At 28.5% G+C, this 27,796-nt stretch overlaps 2 protein-coding genes across 2 annotated transcripts in view; both read left to right on the forward strand.

The window, feature by feature from the left end:
- The first annotated feature begins 5,128 nt into the window (after positions 1-5,128).
- LOC136080098 (uncharacterized) lies at positions 5,129-16,215 on the forward strand. Its single transcript, XM_065796706.1, has 3 exons — positions 5,129-6,912; positions 7,008-7,382; positions 15,912-16,215. Exons 1-3 carry the CDS (start codon positions 5,129-5,131, stop codon positions 16,213-16,215), a joined length of 2,463 nt encoding a protein of 820 aa, XP_065652778.1.
- A 2,517-nt stretch (positions 16,216-18,732) lies between these two features.
- Positions 18,733-27,796, forward strand: part of LOC136080099 (uncharacterized) — a 33,408-nt gene continuing 24,344 nt past the window's right edge. The window contains exons 1-2 of the mRNA XM_065796707.1: positions 18,733-18,900; positions 21,515-21,653. Of these exons, the coding sequence (XP_065652779.1) occupies positions 18,733-18,900; positions 21,515-21,653 (307 nt within the window). The remainder of the gene's footprint in view (positions 18,901-21,514; positions 21,654-27,796) is intronic.

Consider the following 27,796-nt stretch of genomic DNA (forward strand, 5'->3'; position numbering starts at 1 on the left):
ATGCAAACATAACATGGGCGAGTACGCAACCATCAAATCTCAAAAAAATTTTTAGTCTCGAAAACATGTTTGCAGAATCATTTGCTCTAAAAATAAGCGTGAACACGCCAAACCTATAATGAAAGATATGAAAATGATGGATGTTTATGAAATAAATATCCATCAGCATTTAATTTTTATGTATCGATTCAATAATAATCTCTCTCCTGCAAACTTTAATAACAAGTTTGAAATAAAACATAAATGAAAACTATTATCTAAGAGCAAATATAATTGACTCATATAAACTTTAATAAATATGCTGAATATAGTATTGCATATCGAGGACCAAATATATGTAACAGTTATCAAAAAGGATTCAAATGTATGGCAAAGTCATTAAGTTCATTTAAGTTTCTAATAAAAAAGGAAACTTTTAAAATTTGAGAATCATTTGTGCTTAGAAGGATCACCAAGTAATTTTAATTATTTTAGTATTGATTTTTTTGATCTTTTTTTGATTTACTGGTTGGGGCAGCAGTTTAATGTCCATTAGGGTTTTTAATTTAATATCTATATCCTATTAAAAATGGTTAAAGGGGCTATTTTCATCTTCTTTTAGCCTCTTTCTGTTTAAATCTTTATTTTATAAAGATCATTGTAAAAAAGAAAAGTTTTTATTTTTTATTGTGTATACAAAAAGCGTTGCTTGTTGACAGAATTTCTCAAGTCTTCTTTGTTCTACGGACATATTTTATCTTTCTTGTATATATATATGTTGTTTATTTAATGTTAAACAGCAAAATAAATGTAAAAAAAAAAAAAAAAAAGAAACTATGCTGCTTTAATGCATGTCACTGATCACGCTCAAGAAAGAATCGTACTGTTTTGATTTGACTCATTCACTTTTGCTTGGAATCATTATTACAAGTTTCGCGTAACAATTTATTTGGCGGAAAATAATATTACACTATATAAGAAAAAAAAAAAGAAAAACTTTTTGGAAGATATGACTCTGCTGAAGTGAAAGAGTTACCTTGAGAAGAAGATAATTCAATCAAGCATTACAGATCACGTCTAGCCGCTGCCGTTTTAGCAGGAAACGGTGCAAAGCTTCTTGGACGGCTGTTGAAACATCAAGAGTTACCATAAATGACTCCTGAACAGATAACCTAGCTTTATATACACAATATATAGAAAGAATAGGACTTGGGATGAGAAACTCAATTTCAAAAACGGCGGTGAAGTTTAATGTAGGGTTTTCTAAAAAGGAATTTCCAGTTAATAATCACGACGTTCTTAAGGATGATTTTGATAATAATCCTGTCCTTCAACAAGCTTTATGTATTTTAGCTGGAGAGATTTATCACCACTTTGGGTTAGCATTATTTCCTTTAACTACTATTTTGGCTACAATAAATCATGTTGGTCTAATAAAACTATCCGGGATTATTCCTGAGCTACAGCTTAGCAATTCTGAGCAAATGCAGAGCCATCTTGAACAACTAATTGAAAATGAAATTGTAAGTTGTTAATAATAAAAATGAAGGAAAAGGTAAAGGTGAAATCAGAAAAAAGGGTAAGAGCTGGAAAAATATGCGCTGCAAAGCGAAACAAAAAACAAGTTGCGTTACAAAGTGAGCTTGAAAAAAGTAAAAAAGAACTTTGAAAAATAAGATAAAATCCAATGGATTTATCTCTAATATCTCTGATCTAGTTGCGGAGATAGGAGTTTTTAGGTTTTTTTTACCTTTTAATAAAACCTATAGCTACTCCACCTGTTATTACTCCAGCGTCTGAACCAATAAAAAAGAAATGAGATTGCTGAAGTGTTTGCTAAGCTCTTCTCGTTGTCAGATATTGATGAATATCTTGCGCATTTTCAGGTCTGTTGTCAAATTGTACACAAGCTCTATTTTTTGCATTTCTGCTTCAACTATTTTTATTATAATTTTTTTATTATTATTATTTGCCGTACATCAAAATTTACTATGAAATAAATTGTGTTAGTAAATAAGAGAGCTGGAGCAGGCAGAAGACATAAACTGTCTTATCATCGAGCCCCATTTACATTGAAAAAATTGTCAGTTTATATACAAAAATGAAAAATAGCTAAGTACATAATAAGAATTTTGCACACGTTAGTTAAAATATAAATATTAATATAATTAAATATTAGAGTTGAAATATAACGCAATATATCAAAGATTAACAACAATATAAAAGTATTAAAGTTTATCAATAAAAAATTAAATAAAAATAAAATTGCAACTAAAGAGAAATAGTGTCAACTATTTTTTTAGATAATTTATTTTGATTATGTATTTATTTTAAAAGAGATATTTTAAATCAAAGTCATTTTGTAAAAAGAGACTCTTAGATTCTCTCCTGAATTGTTCCAAAGAGATGTTTTGAATATTATTTTTGTTTTGTAATAAATTTTGAAAAGTGTTTCCATAGAAACGGTCCACGGTATTAGATTTGGTAAGAACTTAGTTTTAAACTTGTTTTTGGTACAATAAAGTTGTTAATTGAAAATTTAGTAGGATATTTGTGCAAGATTTCACTAAAGTAAGACTGAAATACAATAGGAGAAAGCCCATGTTTTATTTTAAACATGAACTGTAGAACTTGATGTATATTAAGCTTATAGATTCTTTGGGCACCAAGCTTCCTTAAAAAAGGTTCGCAATGAAAAGTTCTGTGTGTACCAAATACAATCCTGCATGCGTGTTTTTGCTTACAATAAAGTTTTTTTAATTTACTATAATTAGTACTACCCCATACAATAGTACAGTAAGAGATAAAACTATGAATAAATGAAAAGTATATTTTTTTCAAGGAAGCAGTGATAAGATATGGTTTAGTTTTATATAATATAGAAATGTTTATTGATATTTTATTTTCTATGTATTTTATATGTGATTTCCATGACAAATTTTCATCTAGTATTACTCCTAAAAAATTAACGATTGGTTCCCTTTTAATAAATATTTTATTGATTAAAAGATTAGGTAAATTTAGAGGAACATCATCACCTTTACTAGGTTTGGAGAATAAAATAAATTTAGTTTTTTCTACATTTAACGAAAGCCTATTACTTGTAAACCACTCGTTTATATTTAATAGTTCTTCATTAAATATATTAAAGAGAACTTTTATGTTTTTGTTGGAATAAAAAAGATCGGAGTCTTCTGCAAACAATATAACATTTAAAATACTTGATGCTAAGTACAAATCATTTATATACAATAAAAATAATAACGGCCCAAAGATTGAACCTTGGGGCACACCACATGTAATGTGTTTTTCTTTTTCAATTTTTTTTTTTAATAATACATTGTGACCTGTTCACCAGGTAATCTTCAAACCAAAGTAAGTTTTTATTATTTACTCCATAGAGTTCCAGTTTTTTTATAAGCATCTTATTGTAAATAGTGTCAAAGGCTTTTGACAGATCAATAAAAAGTTCCTAAGGTAAAATAGTTATTATTGAATGCATCTGATACATGATTAATCAGTTTGATTACCGCATGGTTAGTTGAGTTATCTTATTTAAACCCAAACTATTTTCTGTACAGCAAACTGTTTAACATCAAGTAGTTTTAAAGTCTGTTGTACATAATTCGTTCCAATAATTTTGAGAAGCAAGGTAAGACGGAAATAGGTCTGTAGTTTGAAATATTAGTTTCGTCACCAGATTTAAAAATTGGAGTGATTATCGCAACTTTAAGTTTTTTGGCACAACATCTAGTTTTAATGAAAGGTCAAAACTATGAAATATTGACAGTTCAATGATATTAAAAACTGACTTAACAACATTTACACTAATTTTGTAAATGCCCGCACTTTTATTACTTTTAAGACTATTAAAAGCATTCCTTATCTCGCTTATATTTAAATTAGATTCTTCCATAATAGTATTACACGGTTTAATATAAGATTCAAACTTTATGGTACTTGGCGGAATTTTACTCGCCAAGTTTGGCCCTACTTCGAGAAAAAATGAGTTCTTCAGCTATTTTTTTTTTATCATAAATTATTTACCCGTCAATTAAAAGCTTTTGGGGAGATTATTTTTTACACATTTATTTTTACCAATTATTTGTTTAATTATATTCCACGTTTTTTTAGTGTCACCGTTGGTTTTTTGCGACAACTTTGCATAATAAATTTTTTTAAAGTGTTTTTTTTTTTTTTTTTCAAATAAGTTTTTATAGTTTTTGTAGTTTATTTCATTTTTATAGGTTTTATGCCTTAAATATTTAACATAAAGTTTTTGTTTATTCTTAGACAATTTTATTAGTCTCTTGGTTATCGAGGGGTTTAAAAGTGACTTGGATTTTATAATTATTTTTCTAACAGGAGATGCTATGTCATACTGTTTATAGAATTGCGCTAAAAATAGTTCATATGCATTATTGACTTCATGGGATTGTAAAATAAGATTCAAATCGATATTTTCTAATAAAAGAGTTCGAAAATACAATAAGGAGTTTTCATTGATATGTAATTAAAAATATTGGAAAGTGATCTGTTAAATCAGTTTTGATTATGCCCATTCCTAAACGACAGTTTTGAAAATTGTTAGTAACTATATTATCAAGTAATGACGATGTAGTCCTAGTTATCCTCGTTGACTTATTTATTGTTGGTATTAGGTTATATTGAGTTAGAGTATTTAAAAAGTGTTAAACATTTTTATTTGAACCATAATAAGTTAAAATCACCACCTAAGTAAACATGTTTCCGTGTTAAACTAGTTTTGGTTAAAAAACTGCTTAAATAAGTTTTAAATTTTCTTAAACTACCAGATGGTTGTCTATAAATAGAATTAATTACAATTTTTTTGGTGGTTTTTTTATAATTTCAATGCACAACAACTCACAATCTGTTTCATTAACATTAAAAATTAAATTTCATTAACATTAAAAAAAAGTTTCATTAACATTAAAAAAAAAATTAAAAGTAGCGAAAAAGGAATGGTACTTAAACCCGATGTTTGGGATAATAACATTATTGTCAAACCGTTTAGAATGCACCGTGAAACACTAACAATCAAAAAAACACATCAAAATATTGAAAAACAATTGCCACAATTCTTAAATCACTCTACATCATTCATGCAACAATCAAATTATAAATCATAATGGGAGAAAAAGAATTAAATTTAACTAATACAATAATAACACTTTGTGCGTTTAACTGTCAAAGTTTTAAATCGAACTCGTATTATATCTCTAAATTATTAAAGTATTTCGATATTATTTTTATTTCGGAGCACTGGCTGCTAAACATTGAGAGTTTTCTGTTAGATAATGTTGCATTACTAACACATAATGTTATCTTTCATGCGGCAGAAAAAAATACACACGGTAGACCGTATGGAGGAAACGCATTCTTTATTAAAAAAGGTATGTCGTCTTTTCATATAATACATGAGGATGAAAATATTCTTGCAATAAAAGGCACAATAAACAAGCGTCATTTAATTTTTATTGGGGTTTACCTTTCATGCTGTCGTAACAATAATGAATCGTACGATAAATATTCTTCTCAATTACATACAATTACTTCAATCATGAACAACTATGAGGATGAAGCAGAATGTATTATATCTGGAGACTTTCAGTCATTTCCTTATAAAATATATGATTTAGAATTTTGTAACAACAAAACACGAAACAATCTTTCAAAACATCTCACAAACTTTATTAAATCAAATGAGTTGGTTTTTGTCGATATAGTCAATGGTGCTGGTCCTACCTACACCTATCAACATAAAACTCTTTTAAATTCTTCTTACATTGACCATATAGCATCTTTAAAAAATACAGAACTATGTTTTACAAATTGTCAAGTTATTCCCCCTTCACCGTTTAATAATAGTGATCACCTTCCGGTATCCACAAGTATCAACCTTAGAGGTAGCAGCTTATCTAACGAAATAAATAATACAATGAAAAAGTATGATTCAGTTCCAAAACATGCATGGAAGAATGAAAAGTTTATTGATTTTTATAATCATAATCTATCTATAGCATTTAGCAATTACACATTTATAGATGAAAAAATAGAAGCAGAAATTAAAATCACATGTTCCAAAATCAAAAATGCAGCTCTCTTGGCAGTTAAACAGTGTTTTGGACAACAAGTGACATGTAAGTATTCAAAATCTTGGTGGACATCAGAGCTTAAAAGATGTAAAGATAACCTATCCTTTCACTATAAGCAATGGCAAAAATCCGATTATAACAAGTCAGTAGAATGCGTAGTCTACAAAAGATATATCTATTCCCGAAAAAACTTCCGTAAAGCTGTTAAAGCAGCACATAACAAAAAAATCTACGAAAAAACTAAAAATATCGAATACCTACGCAATACTAATCCTCAAAAGTTTTGGGACAATATTCGCAAAATAAAAAACAAAAATAATACTCGACTCTTTACAATTAATAAATTGCAAAACAAAAATGAAATCGTTGAAGAATTTAGACATCATTTTCAAAAAATACTTAATACGCCGCAATGTACAAATAAAGAATTTAATCCTCAACAAATTCCACATATAAGTAAAGAGCCTAATTCAAAGTTTATTTCAACAGCTGATATTGAAAAATGTATTTTAAAACTTAAAAATAATAAATCCTACGATTGTTTTGGAATAAGTGCTGAACATCTTAAAAACTCTCGCAGTAACAATCTTCTAATGTTACTCGCTTCTTTTTACAACAGCATGTTAACAAATGGAAAGGTTCCCAAATGTTTATCAACAGCCACAATTATTCCATTAGTTAAGTCTTATAAAACATCACTGGAAAATCCAAATAACTACAGAGGAATCAGCATTCTACCTATTTTTACGAAACTTCTCGAATATCTTATTGTACACATATGTCCAGATATCACAGAGAGTCATTCACATCAATTTGGGTTTAAAAAAATAGCTCTACCCTTCACGCAGAATTTCTTCTGAGTGAAACAATAAAACACTATAAACATAACAATTCACCTGTATATATATGTAGTTTAGATGCTAACAAAGCTTTTGATAGTTGTAACTGGGATTTACTATTTGAGAAACTATATTATCAGAAAAAAATCCCACTATCGGTAGTTCATACCATTTCATCGTTATATCGGTCAGGTACTGCTAATGTATCATATCTTGGATGCACATCAGAAGAGTTTTGGTTGTCTCAGGGAGTTCGACAAGGGTCCATACTTTCGCCTCATCTTTACAATATTTATACCGAAAATCTTTTAGAGAAAATTGTCTCAGAATCCAAAGTAGGAACTTCAATAAACGGGGTATACACTGGGGTCATTGCGTATGCAGATGATATAATTTTGCAAAGTTCAACTATATCTGGTCTTCAAAATCTTATTAACATCGTCCAAAAGTATGTACTATCAAACTTTATCAAACTAAATGCAGAAAAAACGGAATTTTTAATATCTGGAGTAAGCTCGATCATCAATAAGGTGATTTATGTTAACGATGCTCCTATTAAGTTTCAAAGCAATTTAAAACATCTTGGTTTCCTTTGGGATAATAAGAACAAAAATATGACGGCAACACTCCAAAAAACGAATATAAATGAAAGGATAACGCAATTTTAATCTGTTGCAAAAGCTCTTATAAGAAACGGAATTCGCTTCTGCCGGCCTGCTACGATTATTTATTTATTTAATTCCCTAGCTATTCCAACGCTATTATACGGACTAGAACTGGGTGGTTGCAACAATAAGTTTCTACAGAATATTGATAAAGTTGGACGATCTGTCTTAAAATCATTTTTTAATATTTCTAAGCATAGTAAAAATTACCTCCATTCTTTTTTCAAAGTAGACTCTGTATCGAACATTCTTATTCATAACAAATTAAGCTTATTTATCAGGCTACTTAATGACCCCATATGTTACTCCATTATAATGACTCAGTTGCCGTGTATAAATAACCAAAGTTTATTTGTTGGTGAGATACGGCTAATATGCAAGCAATTTGGTATTAATATGCTGCAATGTATGATCGAGGGCAATAAAATTAAAACTGCACGCCCTAAGGAAGTGTTAGATGCCAATATCACCGCAATTTTAAAACAATCTGTCCAATAATGGAATTTAAAGGAACAAAGACTTATATTTAGAACTTTGATGGAAGAAAACATTCCAAGAACAGTACAAGAATACACATAGCATTAAGATCATTACGTGAAATAAAGTTAATTGATTTGTGGACAAAAATACTTACACCACCACCAGCGTAGTTAAAACGCGGTTGGTGAAATGATACGTAATTATTTAATTCAAAATTTGAATTTTTTCCGTTGGTTTTAAGCCAAGTTTCCGTGATACAAATTATTTGAAATTCGTGGTTTAGTTGATGCAATAAGAGTTTAAGATTTTCAAAATTTTTGTTAACACTTCGAATGTTTACATTTAATATAAAAAAGTTATTTTTGTTCTGACAGAGATATTGAGTAGATTCAGAAATTGAATAATACTCGCTTTCTAAATTTTTTCCATTAAAATATTTATCATCACTAACATTCTCATCATTAAAATTAAATGAAAGTTTGACCTCCATTTTTATAAGCAAAAGTATTATGTAGAAAGTAAAATAAAATTATAATAAATATGTATAATAAATATGCATATATAAATATGTTACGAAAATAATATTTTACTTTTGTTCGCAGCCCAATCCCGAATGATCAACTTATCGTAAGAGATGAATGCATATTTTCCAGTCGCTCGTTCAACTTTCATCTGATCCCGTAGAGCTTTCCTAATTGTGACAGTTTCGGCACAAAAATCTTCATTAATATAAATATTTTTACCTATTAATTGAGATGTTTTTTTTAGAATTTTAAATTTATCTTTATAATCTAACAGTTTTAATACAATTGTTCTTGGTTTGCTTAAATCTCTCTGACCAGTTCTATGAGCTCTTTCAATCCTTATATTTGTTAACCCCAAATGCTCTTTCAAAATTTTACTGACTTTTCATTCGCTGTCAATCCACGTTTCACCTTCGTTTTCTTTTAACCTGTTAACCCTTAAATTGTTTCTGAGAGATCTATCCTCCATCTTTCTTAGCTTACTTTTTATTTTAAGATAGTCAGAATTTTGAATTTACTTTTCGATATGAGATGTTTTTTTTTCCTGAGAAGTAATAGCTGTCTTAATTTTTTCTTCAAAAGGTATTCGTGAAAATTTAAGCTTCTTTTGATTTCTTCTACGTCTTTTTCTATTATCTTAATTTGTATTGAATGATGATTAACCTTTAGATTTACTTTATCTAATCTATCGTATATAATTTTTGTGTTTGCACTTAATATGTTTAGCACGTTTTTTTCCTGTTGCTTCACCATTTCGTCTATTTCGTTCTTAAATTCTTTAAACATTTTTTGTATTGTTTTTTTTTACTTGACACATTGTAATAGCCATAATTAACCAATATGTCTTATTAACTCAAATAGAATTAACCTAAGAAATTATTGATATTTGCCTTCAAGAACTTGAAACTCATCAGCTGATAGCTTATCATCGATGTGCTCGGCTTATCCCTTCTTTGAGAGGAAAGCAGTCCTTCTGCAGCCGTTGTGTATATAATATCGTTTACAGCTGCTATTATATATTTTTTGAATCAATCCAAGCAGAGTCAGAGTCATCATTAAAGTTTTTAGGAGTTTACAAAAACGTGACGTGGAGGGAACACATAAGAGCAATAGAAGATAAAATTTCGAAAAATATTGGCATATAACAACTAAGCATTTATTTAACTAAAACTGCTTTAAAATCTTTTATTTCTTCCTCATACATTGCTAATTAAATTATGCAATTTATGCATGGCGCAGTTCTAGTGTAAGTAATATAAAAAACTGCTTTGAAAGACTCAACCACGCTGTCTGAATTATTTCAAGTGCAACCACGCTGTCTGAATTATTTCAAGTGCAACCACGCTGTCTGAATTATTTCAAGTGCAGACCGATTCACACATTCTAAAAAACAGTTTAAAAATCATCACATACTGAATGTTTTTCAATTAAACCTTTATCAAATTCTTATATTTATGAACAAACTTCATGATAAAATAACTCCTATAATATTTAATACATTTTTCAATAAAATATATCCTTCCAGATTTTCAAATTACAGCTATGAGCAATGTAAAATGCATTATTTGTTTACCAAATAGAGTAAGTATTTGCTTACCAAGTTTTCTACTGCCATCAGAGATCCTGAAATATAAAACACTTTATTAAATAACGAGCTGAAAATTCCATTCAAACAAAAACTTATTAACGATGTTTATGAATTAAATTCTTTTGAAGATTTTTATTTTTTTTATTTTTTAATTTTTGTTTTATTTTTAACAACGAGCTTATTAACTTGTCTCCAATTTAAAGTTTCGTTAAAATATCTTTTTAACTTAGCTTTAATTTTTAGGTTTTCTCATTTTTAATTTTATTTTTATGATTTTCTTTTGATGAAATAAATCAGTAACTGATCTTAACAAACTTGCAAGTATTTGTATATACTTTTTAAATAGTTTTTAAATAGTAGTTTTACTTTTTTAATACTAAGTGTATGTTTACCTTTAAATGGTTGTACACAGCTGTTGATGAAAACACGTCGGGGCGTGGTGATAAGGCAAATAATGTCTTCTTTTAGACCCGGTAATGTAGATTTTATTTAAATAACTCGGCTTTGTATTCTTTTTTTTAATGACGAAATAAATGATAAAAATAAATAAGAGCCAAAACAATTCTGCACGCGGTTCCAGCTCCTTGCCGGAGCTGGAACCGCGTGCAGAATCTACCAATAGAAGCGCCAACACCTGTTCCCACAAGAGACTGACCAACCACACCTACTAAAAGGCCTGTTTTATATGAACTGCTGGCAGCTATGATTAAATATTTTGAAATTGTTTTACGTTTTACACTTTTATTGCGTTAGTTTTTAGTCTAAGCGCCCTAAAAATCTCAGTTAATATCGTCACTGAGATTTTTAGGGCACTTAATATAAGTTTCAAGAGCGTTTAAAAACTCGTTTTGTGCTTTCATGACTGCTGAATTAGTATCTACAATAGATTATCTAAAATACAGCTAGCTGAGCGCTAATTGTTTTACGGATTGTGTGCTCTTGTATGTTATCTTATAAGAATCTAACTCCAGTAGAAGTTATTCGTTCTGTGAAAGATTATTTATTTAAATCTCTCCCGTTTTCCTAACCCCATTTCAGAAATATCAAATTCTTATTTTTATCTCCTCTCGTTGGCCATTAACAATTTTAGCATTCCATTCGTCAAAGTTTTTTGAGGATGGTAATGTAAGACCTAGCGGCCAATGTGCCTCACAGTGTAGTAAACATGAAGTCTGTTAATATATAAGTGTCTCTACAATAAAGTTAGGGTGGTTTAAAATTCTATATTTTTTGTTTTACCAAATAATCTTCAATACTTTTTTTAGAAAATTTCAATAAACAATTCAGTTTTTGCAATTTTTTTGAGGTTGACCTTCTACTAGATATCTTTTCAGCGTATTCTTTGCGTGTAAAGTTACGCTACGTGTTAAAATGTTAAAATTTACACAATTTTAATTTTGATTGAATTAAATTAAATTGTGATTGAATTAAAATGGATGAAAGATGTGTTTAAACAAAAATAAATTTTATCTTAAGTAAAAATGTGATTTGATCTACTTCGCTAGAAAATAATTTGCTATTAATTTTTTTAAGTGAGTTTAGATACCAAATAAAATGAAAAATATTGCAACAAGAAATAACAAGCAAATAAATCATAAATTATAAGCTAGTAAACAAATAAATCAAAATTAAAAAACTTCTTTAGAAATTTACCAGCCAGGGCCTTCCCGAGCATGGGCCTGCAGGGTGGTGTCTAGCTCCCGTGCGAATTTTATTAGTTGGGAAATTGGACACTGGAGTCGGCAAAATTGGATTTATAGTTGGCAGTCAACAAATGTCGGCTAGCAAGGACCTTTTTTTTTTCCATTTAGAATAGTTAGTCAGCATATTTTTTTTTTAGTCGGTCAAGAACAAATATTTATTCCAACCCTTCCCCCCATATACACACACACATCCATTAAAATTTCTTTTGGACAGCCCTGCTCCCAGTAATAGACGAGTTTTATCATTCAATATTGTCTTTACTCAGGGTTGTTTTTGTACTTATCTTTAGTCAACAATAAAGTATATTTTGGAAATTTTTATTAAATAAGGTTGACTGCTCAGTTGCCGTGAGATGCAGTTAGTATATCCGCATTAAAAAACTTCGACGATTGTTTCATTGTAGCAAGAAGTTTAGCAAAATTTAGCTATATTTCTTGAACAGAAAATAAGAAATTATTATTGATATGGAAAAAAGATACATTAATGGAATAACTGATGTATTACGTTTTTAATCAGGTTTTTGCAATTTACAAAACAATTAAAAATAATTTTGAACTTAAGCTTCAGCGTGATACTAATTGCAATTGGTTTTGGAAAAACCGTCGATTCCAAAAATTCCTCGCGGTTATTTCCTTAAATATTCAAACAATTGTGAAACTACGATTTCGTAATTTAGAAATATTCCGTGAAACGTGTCTCATTGTTAAAAAATTTATAAACATAGAATACAGTTGAAACAAGTGACAGAAACAAATTAGACAGAACGGGTTAGCAAAAAAAGAATTGTAAGCTTTACATCAGGCGTCCAAGAGATTTTACGTCTTAGCTTGTTTGCAATTGCAAGGTTTACTCGCAAATCATATATCAATAAATATATTGAAAAACAAAAAGATATGTTAAATGTCAAAAAACTATTGATGAATGTGATATTTTAGTAATATACAAAAAATAGTAAGTCATTGCAGCAAAGATCCACTTTATTTAAAGTTATAATTATTAATAAAAATATAAAAAAACATTGCTATATGTCTACAGAAAAATAAGCTAATAACTTAAATTTTCTTTCCAACATGGAAAGTCCTGACAATAATCCACAATTACCTATGATGACTTTTTTTTAAGTTATTAAGTTGCTTCAGGAAGAACTAAGCGTCTTATCACATAGCACCGTGGAAGAGCAATTTAACTAGGAAGTTTACATATCCTTCATAACATAATGTTGCTTATCTGATCAGAGCTAACTTTGAACCTCAGAGCTCTTGATTCTAAAAAAGAACTCAAATCACTGCACCGTGGTTGCAATAAAGTTATTTTGCATTTTCACTCGTAATTGTTACTAATTGTTCCTTATATGAAGTAATTTCATGCATAATGGCATAATGGTTATTTTTTGTTTTACTCATAACTTCACATAATAATTACTTATTTTATTGATAAAGCAAAGAAAAAAGTATTAACCACGGATTCTACTTTGATAATAATAACGATTTCATTTAATTTAACAATTGATTGTTTTGTCAAAAAAACCACTTTAATTGAAATTGAAGTAGAAGGCCAAATATTTATAATGAATAAAAAATATCAAGTAATTCGAAATCAACATCAAAAATTATTTAAGAAAAATTGGTTAAAATACACAAAATCCAAAAATAGGTAATTTTGGTCCCCCTAAATAAAGTATAAGTATTGATACTCCACAAAATGCTGTAGCTGATGATACAGTAAAATTTAAAACATCAATATAGTTAATGCTGTCAGATGGTTGTACCCAAGCCTGAAATGATTGCCATAATGTTTGCCACCACCAAGATTTGAACCATCTGACCCTTATACAGGTATGTTATTGAAACTCGGATAACCATTATACTTACCTGGTTGACTGTTTAAATTAATTTTAAAATAATCAAGAGGATACCAACCACCAGGTGTAGTGGTATCGAAAGACATTTTCTAATTTAACGTTGTTTATTTCTAAAACTCTGTTTCTTTACTTTTTATATATCTATCAATAACTCGAATAATTCCACAAGCTGAAGTAAAGTTTCTAAAATGTTTGAGTTTGCAAATCAAGACTTGAATCAGCTAAACCATAATAACTGTTTTAGGAGATAAGTATCAAGAATAAGTTTCCATACTCTTCAATTTACTCTTTTTAATACTCTTTGATTTTGCATATAACTCCTTGACATCTTAACATGCTTTTTTTTTAGTCTTTTTATTACTCTTTTTATTATTTTTATTTTTTTACTATTCCCATCCTGAAGGTCCGTACATATTTTGCATTAAACCCAACAGTTTTATATAATCTATAAAAAATCCTATTAAAATTTTACTTTTTTTTATTATTAGGGATTGGGTCTGAAGCTTATGTAAGATGATTAAGATAGCCTTAATTTTTTTGTAGTTCGCCACCTTCGTCAGGTTTTATTTTATCAGTCTTTCCTCTGTCTGCAGTCATACGTTTGTCATCAGTTTTTTTCTCAATAAAACTTTTATATGAACTACCACTAAAAGTACTAATAAGCGCGTTGATAATTGCACTAATAGAAAATTTTCATCAGAGATTATATTTCCTTCTTGAGCAAATATAATTCTAATTTTTTGTCTTAAACTAAGCCTATCCTCATCCCAGCAGGCATTTGTTTTTAAAAGTTACGTTCTAAATGTGTTTTAAATGCCTTTTAAACGTTTTCTAAACATTCTTCCGTAAAGAACGTTTAAAAGGCGTTTAGAAAATGTTTAAAAGACATTTATAACGTAACTTTTAAAAAAAAATGCCCAAAGGGATAATAAAGTGTCCTATTAAGTTCTCGAATCCTATAGTTTTGGCTATTTAGTTTTTTTGCGATAAGCCTAACATTTACATATGCTTTTTTATAACATAAACACATATACCACAACACAAACATAAAAACAATCATTCTTAAAGTTTTACAATCAGCAAAACGTTTTTATGTGAAACTTTTAACAAAACAATAGATAATGTAGATTCTAAAAATACTTTTGCAGATATTGGAAATCTAATCAATGAAAAACTAACAGCTTATACTTTTTTTAAACGTTGCTTTTTATAAAACGGACCAATATATTGCTAACGTTGCTTATTCTAAAAAAGATAAGACTTACAAATAGCTATATTTTGGATGATTCAAAAGTTGGATTGTTATTTTGAAAAAAATATAGACCTAGAACGATTTCGCGAGCTAATGCGCATGCGAAGTTTTATTAAAGTTTATAACCTACTTTTGAATCATCCAAAAAAATCAAACAAAAAAATATAACTTCATGCTTTAGTACTGTAAAATTTGGTCAAAAAATAGTGAAACCTAGAAAAAAATTTTATAAAGTCATATTATATATCAATAGAAAGATAATTTTATTAGCTTTCTATTGGTGTATCTTCTCACTTTTTTGGAGTTGAGCAAAAAAAATCGCTAATCAAAATTAGAATGTAGGGTTTTTCATTTTTTTAAAAAAATTTAATAAATATGAAACAGTGTTCTTAGATATCATAGCTTCATTATTAAAAAAAAAGTGTAATTCAATTGCCATGATGTTATTGAATGACTGAACAAAATTAATTAAATATTTCTGAAAGCTTAAATATTCCTTTTATTATAAAAATGAATTTCTCTCTGAAATCGTCGCTACTAGGAAAACAATATAAAAAATACTTATATTTATCAATGTATTTGAAACAGCTTTGAATTGAATTAGAAATAAAAAAAAACTATTTTGAGTGGTTGACTGTCATCTTATTTAAAGAAAAAATAATAATGGAAGGTGAAATTCAAACTGACATCAAATGGAATAACGTGTGTTAAATGCGGAAAAGGTGTGAGAATACATTATCCTTTGAACCATGTAGGTTCAAAGTATTCTGATTATAGCAAGAAAAAACATCCCCTCACTGCTATCATAAAGCATGCTGTGAAGCTTAATTTAGATACTTTAGTTGATAAGCTCAAACTGAACAAAAGAACAAAGGCAAACACTTATATTCATTTATCCTGTAGGAATTTTTTAAAAAATTGCTCTCGAAAAAGATCAATGAAAATCGAGACAGAGCGTATTACTAGAGCCAAAATGGAACTATTTGGTTTTAAAAAACAATTTTTTTATCGCGGCGGTAATTGTATCTATGATAGAAAAAATCCAAATTGCAATAAATTTGAAGAAGTACGTACAAAAAAATCAGCCATACATTCTTCCACCATTGAAATATGCCGCATTAGAGAAGACCAATCAGCTAAAACTATAGAAGCAGGTTTAATCAGTGTGAATGATGTAGTAGCAGCAGAAGGCAGATATTACGTTTAATGTAGAGCCAGCTTCGAGAAACCTTTACGAAAATATTCAACATCTGGACGTCCTACTTGCAGTAACAAAATGACATCGTTTAATACTATATGTGAATTGTTAGAAAGAGAACGCAGAAGTAATATTATTCTATTGGAAAGTTTTAAAGACATCTTATGTGAAAAATGATACCAAGAAAAAAACACAAATGTAAACGAGGAAAGAGAGCGTGTTGTTTTAACAGCTGCAAAACTTTTGAAAAATGTCATAAAGAATGATGACCACAATTCGAACGCATATCCTTCCAAAGAGAACATACTAAACATTGAAGGAACCCATATACCTCGATTATTCATGTACCTCAATTATTAAAAACATTTATTAATGAACTACTTCAAGCACCTTTAAAACAGGTTTCAATATCACAAGCTTTATTTTCCGGAAGCATCCCAGTTCTATTATGCAATTGCAGTTTGGACTTAGTGTTGCTGTTGATAACCGTCTTTCATCAAAATGGCTGAACATACTGCTACCAAGATTGGGATTTGTTGATAGTTATGACGAGGTAAGTTTTATTTCATTAAAGTGCTGATATGTATAGTATTTAACTGTATAATAATAAAGATGCGTATTATTTATTTTTATCAGAATCCCCAGAACCCAATGTTTATGTAATTTTTTTAAGGTTATCTGTTACAAACAGAATGTTGTAAAGCATGATACTATCGACGAGATCATCTTTGGAGAAAGAACCTCCTTTCTTCAATTTGTTGCTGACAACACAGACTATGACATTGCTACTGTTGATGGAAAAAATACGCACCATGGAATTGGGTTAATTGCAATTGCAAATGGAAAATTCACAGATGTTTCGTTCAAAAGAAATAAACTTTCAAGAGATAAAAAAGAACTATGGTCATATATCAAGTCAAACAATGGGATACTGATTAGGCAGTACTACATACCTGACATACCTTCATTAACAAAAGCAATATTCAAACCAGTCATTCAGGTTTGTCATGCATACTACAGTTAAAAAAAATATTTACCTTTACAAAGTTTGAAAACTAATTGTTTTATTTAATTTTAGGAGAAAATTTAAGCTCGTTTTATTGATCTTCTATGGAACATTGGCAACTATTTTCAAAAATCCATGTCCAAGTTGGTCTGGCAATATGAGTTCTGCAACAAATAATATTGTAAAACAAAAATCTAACATTGCTATACTACCTGTGATTGATTTACACGCCACTGATTTGACAGCCCTATATTCACTACTTTGCTTCATCAATGATCACTCCAAAAAAGTGAATGTAACAATGCCATCCGTAACATTTGATCAGCAGCTTTACATAAAAGCATACAAAATAGTCTCTACAAAAAACTTAGATATGTTTGTTCGTCTTGGAGGTTTCCATCAACTTATGAGTTTTCTAGGTTCAATTGGATGTATGATGGAAGGAAGTGGTTTGAGAAGCGCTCTCGAAACAGTTTATGCCCCTTTAATAGTAGGACACATGCAATCAGGAAAAGCCCTTTTCATGCGCTATACGAGGACATTTTTATGTGCATCAGCAATAAATTCACTGATATTAAAGAATTTTTGGGATAATTTGAATGGTAGTGAGCAGAAAATTTTTTTAGAAATGTATGATTCAGTTGATCTTTGTGTTCTAGAAAGTAATAATTTGGCGGTTAGAATGCCAAACTGGTTTACAGAGAAAAAAGACTATTTTTCATTAAATTCACGAACATCATCTTTATGGTTACATTATGTACAATACGTAACTGTGGTCCAAGAGTTTATTAGAGCAGAGAGAACAAGCAACTGGTCATTACATATTTCTGCAACAAAATGCATGCTCAAACTTGCTGCTATAAGGCCTCATTAACTATGCAAAATTGTGCAGGCTTTAAGGCTTTACCTTCAGACCGATGATGTCTTACAAACAGAATTTACTCTAATTTACGCACAATACATGGCTGGTAATCACACTGTTAGAAGAACCGAAAAAAAATGGTCAGGGATATGGACTGATCTAGCAATTGAACAGACTCTGATGTAGTCATCAAAAGGTAGAGATGGAATTATTGGTAAAGGCTTGACTGAAAATGTGTTGAGGGTTTGGACGAAAACATTGCATCGATGCGCAGAAGTAAGTGATGCGATGAGCACTCTAACATCTCCGCATAAATCTGCTGACAAACATAAAGAAATATATTCTGGAAGTATGAAACGTGATAGTGACAACCTTAAAAAAATACAATCATGGTTTTTCGCTCATAACCCATTCATGGTTGGAGATCAACTTGTTAGTTTGGACTCAGGTTTGGTTGATAATCAGAAACAAATTAACAAAACCCTGACCAATGAGATAGAAGATAGAAGCATCAATACACAAAGAGTTGAATGGTAAAACCTACACAAATTACTCTTTCAAAGAAAAAAATCAAATAACAACACTCCAGAGCTTATACTCCTGCGTATCTATTCAAGACGAAATTGTTACAATTGACCCATTAACACTTTTTCTAAGAATGGTTGTTGTTATTGAAAGAAAGCCAAAGAATGAGGTGGAGAGTTACTTTCAGTATGAGTTATCTCCGTATCCAAAATTTTTATTTAAAGGAGGTGTCGTGATATTAGCACTAAAGTCAACATTGAAAATATTCATAATCAATAATGTATCACCAGTAAAAGAACCTGTATCAATCAAGATTGCTGATGGGGGCGCATTATTATAGTGCTGCAATTAGAAAAAAAATTTATTATTTTTTTCCAATTGCAGCACTATAATAATGTGTTATTTAGTGACATTTTTCAGAAATACATTGATTTTTTTCAACACTTACAACTTGACACAATTATTTTTGATGGTTATCAGTCGTCCACGAAAGATAGTATCCACCAAAAGCAATCTGGTAAGATATCACAAACAGTTGAAAATAATGACCTCAACCCATGCCCAGCAGGAAGAAGTATATTCCTAAGTAACTACAAAAACAAAAATGATTTTGTCAGGCTTTTAGCATTGAATTTATAAAACAATGATTTTAAAGTTATTTGTTGTCCCAGTGATGCAGACACAAGTATTGTTAAGCTAGCGCTTGAGATTGACAACGTTGAGTCACAATTTATTGGATGACACTGATATTTTATGTCATTGATACATCATGTAAATACTGGAGCACAACCTCAAGGCATCTTTTTAAAATCGTTGGCACGATAAGGCTACAGATCAAAGATTATGTTATAAAATTCAGAATGTTGTAAAGATAAGTGATGATACCCTTTTTAAATTTATATTATTTGCTCACGCATTCACTGGGTGTGACACAACATCAGCAATCCATAGCTTCGGCAAAACCACAATTTTTACGAAGTTGAAAAATTCAAATGAATTGAAATCTACTGCAGATTTATTCTATAAGGAAAATATCTCTACTGATAATATTGGCAAGGGAGCTATTCGTTTTTTTGAGCTGCTTCATTCACTTTGTTTTAATCTACAGCAGATCAGGAAACATAAATATAATGAAATGGTGGCATCTAATCGTGCAAGTATCAATCCTGCTCTATTAACACCATCACCATGAGCTGCATATTATCATAAACTCAGAGTTTATCACCAAATTAAAGTATGGAGAAATTTGAGTGACGTTGATTTAGATCCATTGAGTTGGGGATGGGTAATTCAAAATCAAATGCATGCACCAATTTAAATCAAAAAGTTTTTTTATGTAGATTCAATTACATAAAATAAAAAACATAAAATTTGTTTGTTGAACATCAAGAGTACTACAAAATGAACTTAGAAATGGGACTCTAGTGCATAGAAAATCTATTAATGATCAAAAATAAAAGGTTTAAAGACTATTTTTAAGAAGTAAGTTCTTCTAATAGGATATCTTTATAACGTAACTTTTCTTTGTTTATTCCTTAATACTAACACTTGATATTCTTGGTGACCAATACGCTTACCATCACAGTGCAGTGACAAGCTTTCTAAATGTAGTGTTATCTATTTCTTTAAGTTTAACAACTTATTTAATAGTTGATCTGAATATACAAGACTTTGTTGACATTTGATAATAATTAATACCAACAATAACAATAGTTAGTACCAATAATAACATTTCCAATTAATTAATGATAATTAATACCAAATGTGCATTAAAGTTGCATTTAAGCTGATAAGTACTTTATATAAATCAGAATCTTATAATAAATAGTTACATATTTTATAAGGTTTAAGCTCCCTTATTTATTTATTAATGTTAGTTTTCTGTAAATAATAATAACAATAAATATCAACAATAGTAATAAAAATAACACATGTATATCTTATGTATCTATAACATCTTTAATATTAGATATTATAAGAAATGAATGTCTTATTTCTTCACACTTGATTCAATTGGGTATAGTTGATCATTATTTACCTGCCATTTTATTTTTACTTGTATGACCTAAATGCCTTATAAACTTACTTTTATTTTTTATTTCAAAAATATTACTGAATATTAAGTTATATTGACCAAAACCAATTTTAAAAAAAAATTTAGTTCATAGTTAATTACTATAGAAAAGTTTCTATAGTAATAAACTATGAACTAAACTTATTTTCTTTTTTAATTCTGATTCACTTCTAACAAAGCTGCAAGCAACCAATATTAATCTTGGAGTAACTAAAAAATAAATAAATAATATAGTTAAAGAGTAAGGAAATGGATGACAGATGAGTTTAAAAGTTGTAAGTTATATTTGTCAGAAAGAGGGAAGAGAGTTCCGAAGGGTTGAAGTGCAGGGAAAAAAACTAGACAAATATAAGTTTTTAGAGCATTCAAGATAGATACAGTAAATGAATGAGAATTTGCTGAATTGCAAATCAAGTAATAACAAGTTTTAGTTAATGCAACTAGATACGATAGCTCCTTTGAGCAGTAACATTGATAGTTTTGAGAAAAGAGAAATAGATGCAACTTTATAACGATGGGAGGTCTTCTTGAGTTTTTGCAGTTAGCGTGGGTCCAGCTACATTTAAAATGCATTATTGAGCCTAGTCTATAATCAAAAGAACATTATTAAAAGAACTAGCCCAAATATGATGACAGTATTCCATACAGGGATGAGTAAGAGATTTGTAAAGGAAGAGAATGGAAACAGGAATAAGATAATTGCAAGCAACCTTAGCAGATGCTAACATTACAATCAATTTTATATATGGTTTCCATTAGAAATATTAAATCATAGTTTTTAGTAATAGAAATAGTAGTAATAATATAGTTTTTTTAATAAGGTTTTATATCATAATTCAAGATCAATATAAATACTTTTTTATTGGTAACAGCTATTGAGTTTATGGTTTTTAAAAAGCCTAAAAATTTAAAGACCAAAAGCATTTCTAGTTATTGCATTTTGCAATCACTTACTTCAAGCCAGTTAGGAACAGTAAAAGGTTGAGATTTGATTGAATGATGAGTAGCACAAGAATGAATTTTAGTAGGTGGCTCAAAAGATGCCCGCTCTTTAGAGAAAAGCAACGTTATGACGATGTCATAATGGCTGGTGGTTGGCTGCAAGAGCAGGTCCAATGCGTTTTTGCACCTTAATTGTAATTAAAATAATATATAGACAGTAACAAATGGAATACAAAACATTAGTGCTTAATAAATGTAATTACTATTATTTAAAATTTAATTTCGATCAAAAATTAATAATTTTTAAGTGCTTTAAGGCACCTTTTAAATTAGAGAGATAATTGCTGTAAACTTGATTCTTTTTATGATTGTTTGATTATCAAAAATTACTTGATTATCAAAAATTGATAAACTTGATGATTAAAAAAATAAATAATAATTTTTGAATTAATATATATATATATATATATATATATATATATATATATATATATATATATATATATATATATATATATATATATATATATATATATATATATATATATATATATATTTAATCGTAAAGTATAATTAAAAGTTGCCTTAAAACTTTTAATAAATTATTGTAATCATTACTTTTATAATTATTATTAGTTGAAATTAATATCAAAAAAAATTTAAAATTTAAAAAAAGATAAAATTTTTTCTTATTTTTAATAAAAAACCAAAAGAAAAATCAAAAATATTTTTTTTGAAGCTTTATTTTGGGCACCCATGCTGCTATACCAAAATAAATTTGGGTTCGTCCCTGGCCTGGATTCAGGAGGTTATGTAGGAGACACATTTATCATCAAAGTGAGAAATCATTCTTTGGACTGTCACAAAGAAAATCACAAAAAGAATCCCAGTCAGCCTTAGGGTAGTAGTAAGTACTGAGATAATACGGCGAGTCTGAAAAAGAAGTAAAAGATTTATAGAGATCATTGCATGGTCAGAATCACTTAAATCAACAAAAATTAAGGGGTTGAAGGAGAAACTGAACACAAGCTAGGGTCAAAGAAAAGACACAAATCAAGAAGTGAAGGTAAATGATCTGGTCACAAAAATTACTATCTGAGCAAGAGATTGCTGGCTTTAATGCCAGCAGGTCAGTGATGTTAGAGCCAAGCCATTCTGTGGGATGAGCATTAAAGTCACTAATAATGACAATATTGGCAGAATGTTAAAGAGAAAGACATTGTCAATTTGATCAGAAATTACATCTATAAGAGTGCAGTCTTGAGAAAAAGAAGAACAATAATAAACAAAGGGAAAAGTTATAAAGTGAAGCGGTGCTAAGCGGAAGCACAAGAATGGTCAAGAGGTTCAAACCTAATATCTGGACAGACTGGTGAACTGATGCAAAAGTATACGCTTAATCCAAACATTTGATAATTAAAGCCTTTACGAATTAAAGGATAGTACTCATCAATACCGAGATTTGAAGAAACAGCTGAATTTAAATTAATCTCACAAAGCGTAAGCAAGTCTAGTGATTTTTGAAATAGGTAAGATTCAACTGATGGACGGTTTTTCACAGACTGCAAATACTTGTTAATTAACCCAAAGTCGTAACATAAAGCTCCGTATGTGACCTCAACAATGGGACACCGTCTATGCACTTAATGGCACTGTTAATACTCTAATATTTTTTAGCTGTTGAATGAATTAGCCTCTCTGAGAGCTACCATCGAGTTTGAGAGAACTTTACTTCCTGCCGGCGTCAGAACTATTAAACTAAGTTTTAGAGCTGTACTCTCATTAGGAGATAATAGGAAGAGTTTGGACAAGCAAAAACCTATTAATAGTTTCAAAAAGATCCACCATTTATTATCCTAGGCTAGAAGCAATGTAACACTGGTTTATATCTACGCCAGCCTAATAGATGAAGCAGGAGTTCAAGGCTTTAAATTTTCTGTTATTTAACTGAAAGACTATCCTTTCCAGAAAGTTGTAAACTTTCTGAAAAGAATAGTCAAAATAAAAACAACTGTGATGCAGTTATTTTTATTTGAATGCAAGCCAACACAGCGAGTTGATTTATGTGTTAGATAAATTTTTAAAGCTGCATCAGAACTTTCCGGCTTTAAAGATATTCCAAAAAAACAAACGTTGTGGTCGATTGTAAATTGCACCATCTTCTGGTGAAGGAATTGCATGAACTTATCTTAAAATTGGGATTATATATTTAAATGAGAGGAACAACTAGCGATGGAGGATTGAACTGATGTAGGTTGATTAACCAGCAAATATAGTCTTTCCCTATAAAATGTTACATAATGATACATATTGAGAAATATTGATGAGTTAAAATTAAAATATTGATAGACTTTGGTGAACTAATAATTTAACTCAAAATTTGTCTATTTGTAGTATTTAAGAATAAATTTTAATAAAAACATTGTGTAAAAATAAAGTTATACAAATATTATAAGAAATAATTAGTTAAGTTTACAATATCAGCAAAACTAACGTAATATATCAAGTTATCAAGAAAATATTTAGTTAAAATGCTCAGACAGAGATCAAAATACCATCCCATTTATTAATCATTGTAATAAGAGTAATATATAAAAGTGCTGCTAACATCGAACAAATGTGAATATAGCTAAGAATATCAAGTAATTGTATGTCATTATTGAAGGGAACCCTTATGTAATACATGATACAGTTTATGCCTGACATCAATTGATCATTTTTCAATTAATTAAAAAGAGAAAGTCATCACATCAAATACACCAAAAATTATCTAAATTAAAGGATAGAGTTAAGGCATAAAGAACATTTATCCCAAGAGATAAATTGTGGTTTTATTTGTGACAAGTCAGGTATTGTTAATTGAGTTAATGAACTTCGATATGCCGGAACAGTAGTAAAAAATGCCAGTTTTGTAAGAAAAATTTGTTCTCCATCTTTAAAGCAGCAGATGTAGTTAATTTAGGTAATAATGATATAGACCTATTATGTTGAATAAAATCCACAACTTTAACTTTTCCACTGAAAGTATAACTTGTGGATTTCATGTAAAAGTTGTAATCTCAAATGTATTTGAGTTTATTTGGCCCTACGAATTGTTCATCAACTGCACTATTCATGTGATTTCAGAAGGAAAGGCTATTAGTGAATCAAGATGTTTATTATACAGAAACTAATAAAATGTTTTTTTTTATTACTTGTTTATTTTTACGGTGCTTTTATTTACATACTTACGGTATATTTGCATTCATATGGTGAGAACACCGAATGTGAGTAAAGCAAAAAGAAAAAAAAAAAATTATTTTTTGTATATTTAAATACAGCTCCTATTTCCCTGCTAGAAAAAAAAATTCCTTTTTTCTGAATTAATTTAAAAATGATTTTTATTATTTTTTTGTTTACAAATGTTATCTATTTTTATTACATTTTTCCTTTTTTTTAATTTAGTTTTATCTTTTTCATTGCCTAGTGGTAAGGTTATCTTTTATATATTTTAGTTGAAAAGAGAGTAGAAATTTAATTTTTTTCATTTCAAATTTTACTTTTTTTCATTTCAGTTTGGTTACTGTTGAAATATGGCTTTGATTTAGTAAATTTTCATGATTTGAAATTTACTATATTAATCATTTGCCAACAGTAATTGCAAAAAGTAATTGAATGTAATGCAGTTAAGGTAAGAATAACTGTTTATCCAAATAATATAAGATATAAACCATCATATTATTTTATAACCTTTACTCCGTACTTTGAATGCAGATTTTATTGATATTTTATATTTGCAACTGAAAAGTCTTTTTTAAAAGGGTTGGAATTCATTTTTTTTAAGTTTTCCTTACTATATTCAGAGGAAACAACTTGATGATCATGAAAATTAAACATAATTAAAATTTTAAATAGGTTTAAAAAAGTTTAAAAACAGACCAGCCATAATTTATGGTATTATGGGTATCTAGATGGCTAATATTATATCAAGTTAATATATTATGAAATATTAAGATATTATAGTTAAACTATATATAATAATTTATTTATTAATAATCCGTTTAAAGTGTTATTAACTGCTAGTTTCTCTTGTCAAAATTCTTTAATTTCTCAATTGTTACTATTTGGTTGTTTTTTTCTTGCGATATGCATTTTTATTTTTCAATTCTCATCATACAAAAGTTATAATGAATTAAAGCTTTGTAAACAAATTGTGTTATGTCAAAGTGGGATTTATTGATAAATAGATTTGATTTTTTAACGATTTTATCAATAAATCAGAATTTTCCACCACTTCACAGTCAGCTTTCTGTCAAGTTTTTATCCTTATAACGCTGACAGGTTCAACAGTTGACTTTACAGAGAAACTTCACATAATTTTTGAAGTTTCTCTGTAAAGTCAACTGTTACATCTGATTAGTTTTTACAATATTGATATTGAAAGTTGAAAATTATGCATTTTCAACTTTCAATATCAATATTGTAATAACTAATCAGATGCAAGACAATTTACGCTTACAAACAAAAAAATAATTATCAACTAATGTTATTAGCTTATGAGAAAAATCAATAAAATTATTATTTTTTAAACCGGTGATAAATTTGCTTCATTTGGGAAGATAAAAATTAAAAAAAGTTGTATCCCACATTTTCTAACCATTTGCAACTATATTATTCGAGTTAAAATAGTTATTATTTGATATATCAACAAAATATTTAGCAAACAATTACTTTAAATGTTCAATTATAAGATTTTTATCTATACTTTCCACAAAGGTTGTAATGTGTTAATATAAGGAACTACTTACAAAACATTTGATTACAATGTGTTATTTAAAAAATTTGTTTAGCTTACGTTGTAAATATAATCAACTTAAACACAACAGATTATCATTTACCACTTAAAAAGTCCTTATTACAAGCCAAAAGTTGAAACGCTTCAAGATTATGGGTTATTCTTCATTGAAAAATAAATGAAAAGAGAATAAAAAGTTTTTAAACTTAAATTTTTAAGCTTAAAGTCCGTTGTCCTGTTTTACATAAGAACTCCGGATCTCAAATTTATTAGTAGATTGAATGCGCAAACTTTTCTACCCAAAGTATTTCTTGAGTCTTCTAAAATTTTTCTAAACATCAAATGCTTGATAATAAAGACTACTTCAAATTTAATTTTTTGCAAGGTTTTGAGCTGATATTTTGCGTTCTATTTATAAACTTCGTAAGGTTTTTATTTGTAAATTATATTCTTATCAGCTTTTAGCATTTGGAATATTGAAAAGGAAACGGTAAATATGATTTAACTAATGTGTTTATGTTATGATTTTAAAAAAAGAATAGCAAGGTTACTCAATAGTTTAAAACTACAATAAATGCACATTTGTTCCACTAAATTGCAACATTTCTTTCTTTTTTATAAAGCTTGTTATCGCAATAAAATGAACATTTATGCCAATAAATTTCTAAAACTTATTTATCAGGGTGGCTATCGAACGATAAACTTTTTATGCTGCCTAAATCCGTGCAGCTTTTTGCAAAAAGAAAAAGAAAAAATGTTTTTGGCCTAATCCAAGTCTTCAGTCGATGTAGCAGTAACTCTATTGTATGTTCTCTCAATTTAAATTGAATTAAGGCACTTTTTCAATTTAAATCTTTAAAAAAGGTTACAACATTTAATGGCCAACATTTAAAGCATCTTTAAAAAAGGTTACAACATTTAATGGCCATATTTCTGCCTGACCCGAGTAGGAGATTAAATTTCTTCTGAAGTAGGCTGTACGAAGTTGTAGTTTATAAATTCATTTAAATTAAGAAAATGTTCTTGTAAGTCACTTGAAGCTGCCTCATTTCCAGATGATTTCTCTGTAGTAATTCTTTTAAAAAAAAGTTTAAAAAAAAGTTATAACTATCCATAACCATATCTACGAATCTTGTTCTTTTAAGATTTTTAAAATTCAAAAACATGTTTTTTAAAAAAAAAAAGTAATTAAAATAAAAATTAACAAAAAAAATACCTGTAAAATATATATATATATATATATATATATATATATATATATATATATATATATATATATATATATACATATATATATATATATATATATATATATATATATATATATATATATATATATATATATATATATATATATATATATATATATATATATATACACATATTCATGTATATATGTATATATCA

This window comes from Hydra vulgaris, chromosome 05, assembly GCF_038396675.1.
Source record: "Hydra vulgaris chromosome 05, alternate assembly HydraT2T_AEP".
Lineage (NCBI taxonomy): Eukaryota > Metazoa > Cnidaria > Hydrozoa > Anthoathecata > Hydridae > Hydra > Hydra vulgaris.